The sequence below is a fragment of the Chiloscyllium plagiosum genome, chromosome 13 (genome assembly GCF_004010195.1).
Source record: "Chiloscyllium plagiosum isolate BGI_BamShark_2017 chromosome 13, ASM401019v2, whole genome shotgun sequence".
Classification (NCBI taxonomy): Eukaryota; Metazoa; Chordata; class Chondrichthyes; order Orectolobiformes; family Hemiscylliidae; genus Chiloscyllium; species Chiloscyllium plagiosum.
In genome coordinates, this window is record NC_057722.1 from 62,303,260 (window position 1) to 62,310,196 (window position 6,937).

Here is a 6,937-nt window from a genome sequence, read left to right on the forward strand (position 1 = left end):
CAGATAGTTCTCAATTGCCCTCATCTTATCCCCAAATGCCTCTCCAACCCGAGCTCACTCCCAGTTGTCCCCTCCCAGGCCATTCTCTAATTGCTCTGTGCGCCTTTCCCACACTGATCCTCTCTGAAGTGAGGGAGGTTTGACTTAGCTGCGCGTCATAATTTGTTGGTGAGATGTTGCGCTCAGGCCCCGGGGAGCTTGTTTTTATGTCATTAACCAGGGGCTGTGAAACAATGGGATGTGTCAGCAAAGCTGCAGCACTGGTCGGATCTGTCTCCGGCAAACGGCCATAAGCCGCTGGGCTCCCGCTTCACCTGAGGCACATTTCCTAACAGTGGGACTCGTTACAAAGTCACAGGGGTCGGGACGGGACGGGGTGGGGAGAAGATTATTTTCTCTTTGCCATTTGGAGTGAATGCATTTCTTTACCAAGGTATCCGAGGAGGAGCTGGAACCACTGCCCCCAACTGACTGGGAGGGAGGACACTTTTGTCAACATGTGGGTGTTTTTGTTCTCTTCTATTTCAGCTGTGTTCTGATCGTCCTGGCGTCCTACAGCTCATTGCTACAGGTAAGGCTTTGCGTTAATGATGGAATACACTCTTCACGCTCACAATATTCCCAAGGGCAGGATTGGACGCTTGGAACTGGCGATGAGGAACTCTCAGAATGACAATGATGGGAAGGTATTGGCACAGGAAGAGGCCATTGAGCCCAACTTGGGGGAATAAACCTGTTCCCATCCCACTTTCCCAGTCGAGAGTCTGGAGCATTCAAGGTTACAGCAAATCCAGCCTCCTTTTCAATGGATTGAGGGTTTCTACCTCGACCATCCAACTCGACAGGGAATTGCTGACATTCCAGGGGTTGGCATAGGGCAACTGGGAATGGGTGGGGGAGGGGGGAATTGAACTGAGGGTAGTTAGGCTGGGATGAACAATTGTAAATGAGCAGGGGCAAGTGGTTATGGGCTAAGTTCTTGGGAACGGACTGGGGCAATTTTGGACAGGCTGAGGGCAATTGTAAACTTCTCCCCGATCCCCCTGTAATTCTTTCACTAATCACCTTACATCAAGAAATGAATGACGTTTAAATTTCTAACTGGACAGGATTGGAAGCATGACACCTTCTGAAACTTCATTGCTTCAGATGCTTGGGGCGGCTGTTTGCAAATTCATCTTCGTGATTATATAGGAACATGGTCTTGTATCTGGCACGTGCAGAGATGGGATAAAAGGACAGAAAAAGAGATTTTGTTTTCTTGTAGCAGGTCATGAGTCTTTGGAATTCTCTTCCTCAAAAGGTGATGGAAGCAGAGGCTCTGATAATTTTAGTCAAGACAGAACTGGATAGATTATTGATAAACAAAGGGAATGATGACTCTGATTGTTCTGAAGAAGGATCATTGGATCCAAGATGTTGATTCTGCTTTCTCTCCACAGACACTGCCAGACTTACTAGTTTTCCCAACAATTTCTGAAAAGCTTCGTTTGCCCTTCAGAAACATCCTGTGTTTCCCTGTCGCTTCACCTTTTTTCCAAGACTTGATGCAATGGTGCAGATCTCAGATCAAGTCGTATAGTTGAACGTAGATTCCTCAATCTACCACCAATACTTACCTTAAGTTACAAACCAAGCAGATATTGGCTGTTCAGCCCACTATCCTGTGCTAGCTCTCTGATAGAGCCACTTGTTTATTTCAATTCCCCAGCACTTGCCCCATAACTGTTCCTTTCTCCTGTCTTCATGTAAAATCTGAAGATTTTGGAATCTTTCATCAGGATGGTCAATTGAGGGAGGGAATGGCAAATTAAATTATTGAGTGTAGAGCTCAGTATTAGTCCATGGCTCCGGCACAGTGTCACTTGAATTTCTTATGTCTTAAGTTTCCCTGACGTGATCATTATCATCCAAACTGATTACCTAGTCTTTAACACATTACTGTTTCTGGGATCTTGCTATGTTCCAGTTGTCCCCACACCATATTGACTGCTCAAGGTGCCAATAACTGCAGTTCAAAATTATTTGCATTAATTTTGCAACTGTCACAACCAAAAGCTCCCCAAATATTTACAGCCATTTTTGAAGTATGGTCATAGTTGTAATGATGACGGACTTTTGCCCAAATCATCGATTTTCCTGCTCCTCAGATGCTGCCTGACCTGCTGTATTTTTCCAGCACTACTCTCTTGACTCTAATCTCCAGCATCTGCAATCCTCATTTTCACCTCATTGTTGTAATGACACAGCAGTCAACTTATGTATAGCAAGATCACACAAGTGGTAGTGAGAGGTTGTGATATCTTTTTAAATAATGAAGTCTTTCTACTGGCAAGAAGAACGATAGATCACCATTAAAAGTGAAATACTGTGGATGATGGAGAGCTGATATAAAAACAGAGAATGCTGGAGAGACCTACTAGTCTGGCAGCATCCCTGGAGAGAGAAACAGAATTAATGTTTTAAGTCCAATTTGCTCAAGCTGCATTCCTTTTTGTTTGCACTTGAAGTCAGGAATTCAACTTTATATTACTCGCTTTAACGCAATGTTCTTTATACAGTCAGTCTGCCCCATACCTCATGACAACCAAATGATAATGGGCAGCACGGTGGCACAGTGGTTAGCACTGCTGCCTCACAGCGCCAGAGACCTGTGTTCAATTCCCGCCTCGGGCAATTGTCTGTGTGGAGTTTGCACATTCTCCCCGTGTCTGCGTGGGTTTCCTCCGGGTGCTCCAGTTTCCTCCCACAGTCCAAAGATGTGCAGGTCAGGTGAATTGGCCATGCTAAATTGCCCATAGTATTAGGTGAAGGGGTAAATGTAGGGGAAGGGGTTTGGGTGGGTTGCTCTTCGGAGGGTCTTTGTTGGGCCGAAGGGCCTGTTTCCACACTGTAAGTAATCTAATCATAATAGCTAGTCAGTTGCCATTTCTCAAATACTCCTCTCTTCACTTCAATATAATATCAGTGATAGGAAATATAATTGAATAATAACATTAAAAAGTAACAATAAGTTATCAGTGTAGATTTCAAAAGGAGCAGTGTTGCTTAGCTAACCTTGTTGGATTTTCTGAAGAGGTGGCAGAGAGGAAACAGCATTGTGTACCATCTACAAGATGCAGTGCAGCAACTCATCAAACCTCCTTCAACAGCACGTTCCAATCCCACAACCACTACCATCCAGAAGAACAAGGGCAATAGATATATAGGAATACCACCACCTGCCAGGTGCCCTCCAAGCCACTCACCATCCTGACTTGGAAATATATCACTATTCCTTCATTGTCATTGGGTCATAATCCTGTAACTCCCACCTGATCAGCATTGTTGGTGTCCCACACCACATGGACTGCAGTGGCTCAGGAAACAAGCCCTGTACTCCATTTAAATAAATAAATGTTGGTCCAATCAGCGATGCCCATATCACACAAAAGAACAAAATAAAGACAATGACAATCAAGTAATTGTAATTTATCTGGACTTTCAATAGTCTTCATGAAGGTACCTTGAATAGACTAATGAATAAAACAGAGCATGTGGAACCAGGGGAGAAGTGACAGAAAGGATTTCTGGCTGGCATCTAGAGAGAAAACAGAGAGTGGGAATGAAGGGCAGTTATTCCAAGTGACAAATTAGGAAAGGGTGTTTCGCAAGGATCAGTGCTGGGACCACCTCTTTTCATGACTTAGGTTGATGATTAGGACTTTTGAATAAAAAACACACAATGGACTGGATTTAACACTCTCTGCTAATGGGTTTGAAGGTGGCTGTTCTCACTAAATCTAGTCCTTTCCCTACTGCTATTCTGGGGTGGAGATGGGGGTGGGAGGGTGTTGGTGATAGCATTGGGTGGCTAATCCAACAATGGGCTCCCTATTGTCTTAAATAGGCAATTAACATCAATTTAAAGGTTTAATCTCATCACCACTAGGATTTATCTAATAGCAGGAGTGGCCCATGATAAGTGCCAAGATGTGCAAGTTCCCCTAGGTCAGCTGGTAGAGGGCAGTGGATGCTGGACACATCAGAGGTTCTTTCCTTAAAGATTAAACCACCCCCCCAGCTCCCCCCTCAATAGGACCTCTGAAACCCCAGGCTGCTCCATAATCTCCTTGCTGCATACTGCCCTCCCACAATTCCCCTTATCCTGGCAAATCCCAAATATCCCCAAACGAACCACATTCCCAACTTGCTGGGAGGGCTTCCCAGTTTCTGATTGGTTAGCAGCTTGATAAGGATGAACATTCTGATTCAGAAGTTTATCACCTGCCTCCAGGAGAAAGTGAGGGTTGCAGATGCTGGAGATCAGAGTTGAGTGTGTGGTGCTGGAAAAGTACAGCAGGCCAGGCATTCCTGATGAAGGACTTATGCTCGAAACGTCAATTCTCCTGCTCCTCGGATGCTGCCTGACCTGCTGCGCTTTTCCAGCAACTGTCTCCAGCCTCTGAGTAGACAAGAAGATATATGGATGGTAGATCATTAGACAGAAAGATAATCAGGAAGAAATACAGATAGTTAGGCAAAAAAGGTAATTATACAGATGGACTGACAAAGATAAGCAGATAAATGAACAGAAAAGCAGACAGACAGATTCTAGGAATAAATGCTGGTCCAGTCAGCAACGCCTACATACCATGAGTGAATAAAACAATTGAGATAAATAGATAAATAGAGAGACAGATAGATAGACAGACAGATAAATAGACGGACAGATAAATAAATAAATAGACAGACACAGATAGATAAACAGACAGATAGATAGATAGATAGATAGATAGATAGATAGATAGATAGATAGATAGATAGATAGATAGATAGACAGACAGACAGGTAGATAAATAACTGGACAGAGAGATAGATAAACAGACATACAGACTGATAGATAAATAAACAGATAGATAGATAGACAGACAGATACATAAATAGACAGACAGATGGATAAACAGACAAAGTATATAGACAGATAAACGGATAGAGTGAGATATAGAAATAAGATAGACATACAAATAGATAGATAAACAAAAAGATAGAGATGGAGAGATAAGATAGACGTACAAGTAGGTAAACAGACAGAGAGGTGAAAAGATACGCATATAGATAGGTAAATAGAAAGAGTGATATGGAGAGAAAGGACAGGCATGAATATAGATAGATAAACATACAAATAAATAGATGAACAGACAGATGGGCAGACAGAGTAACAGACAGACAGTTAGATAGACAGAGAGAAAAGCAAGCAGATAGATATTTGGAAAGTCAGAGACAAATGTAAAAAAATCATCCTGACAGCACGCAAATTGTAATGATACAAAAAAGTTAACCAGTCATAATTCATAGTGCAGTGAAAGGCAGTTATTAAAACAAGCTGCTGCAAAATGAAGGTCTCCTTACTTTGCGGAATCAAATGAAAGGTGTCCTGCATTCTGTGTAAAAGTCCTGAGATCGTGTTGTCAAGTTGAATTAATTGAATCATATAAAAATAATTGAGCATTCACAGTTTTATGTCAAGCTGTATCAAAATCTGTTCATACTATATCTCATTTGCAGAATGAGCTCTTTTCTCCTTACTTCTGGTGCTATGTTTACTTTTGCTTGTTTGGGCAAAGGTCGTCTCAACAGGAAGTGGGTTTCAAGAGATTTCTAGTGAAATGCGGACAGTAATGTTCCACCAATCTGTGAGGGAAGACATATTCTGTTGCTGATTTTGTTAGAGTAACTTTGGTGCAGAAATGTCGAATCATTTTCAAAGTTGGTTTCTGAATGTTTTAGAGCTTGTTGAAATGCTTTTTGTTAAATCCAGCATTTCAGACAGGGACTGTGTATTCAATAATGGGCCTTGTTTAACAATTAAACACAGTGAATAGATCAGTTTGAGAAACACAGTGATGCTTGAGAAGATATTTGTAGCTTGTGAAATCTTCCATTAGCTCTCTCAAGTATTTTGCACACTTGGCAATTCCATTTGAGAAACATCCATTGACTCCATCCACACTTTTCCCTGTCTCGGAAAGGTGGCCAATATCATTAAAGACCTCTCCTACCCCGTGTATAATCTCTTCATCAGGCAGAAACCAACAGATACCAACAGAATCAAGAACAATTTCTTCCCCACTCTTATTAGACTTCTGAATGGACCACTCAAATTTAAAATCTAATGTTGATCTTGCTTTTTGTGCACCTTCTTTGCAGCTGTAACTTTGTATCCCTCGCTCTGTTCCATCACCTTATGATCTTTGTATGGTATGATCTGCCTGTTCTGCATGCAAATCAAAACTTTTCACTGTATGTAGGTGTATGTGACAATAATAAATCAAATCCAATCAAATGAAGATATCTTTGAATATTGGTTCTGTGTGCAATCCAATTTATATGTATCCAGTTGTACCAGAATGTAACACTCAGAGGGCCCTTGATTCTAAGAATTACTTATGGCAACATACAGTTCAACCCAACAATAGCAGAAGGCTTATTGCAAGGTGTTTGATAAGTCACTGAAGGAGAATTGAATGTTAGTTCAAGAATCATAGAGTCATAGAGATGTACAGCATGGAAACAGACCCTTCGGTTCAACCCGTCCATGCCGACCAGATATCCCAACCCAATCTAGTCCCACCTGACAGCACCCGGCCCATATCCCTCCAAACCCTTCCTATTCATATACCCATCCAAATGCCTCTTAAATGTTGCAATTGTAACAGCCTCCACCACATCCTCTGGCAGCTCATTCCATACACGTACCAACCTTTGCGTGAAAAAGTTTCCCCTTAGGTCTCTTTTATATCTTTCTCCTCTCACCCTAAACCTATGCCCTCTAGTTCTGGACTCCCCAACTCCATGGAAAATACTTCGTCTATTTATCCTATCCATGTCCCTCATAATTTTGTAAACCTCTATAAGGTCACCCCTCAGCCTCCGACACTCCAGGGAAAACAGCCCC

General features: G+C 42.2%; 1 protein-coding gene across 1 annotated transcript in view; it reads left to right on the plus strand.

The window, feature by feature from the left end:
* The first annotated feature begins 398 nt into the window (after positions 1-398).
* LOC122556340 overlaps positions 399-6,937 on the plus strand; it is a 16,239-nt gene continuing 9,700 nt past the window's right edge. Inside the window, exon 1 of the mRNA XM_043702972.1 lies at positions 399-571. Coding sequence (XP_043558907.1) covers positions 416-571 — 156 coding nt within the window. The 5' untranslated portion in view covers positions 399-415. The remainder of the gene's footprint in view (positions 572-6,937) is intronic.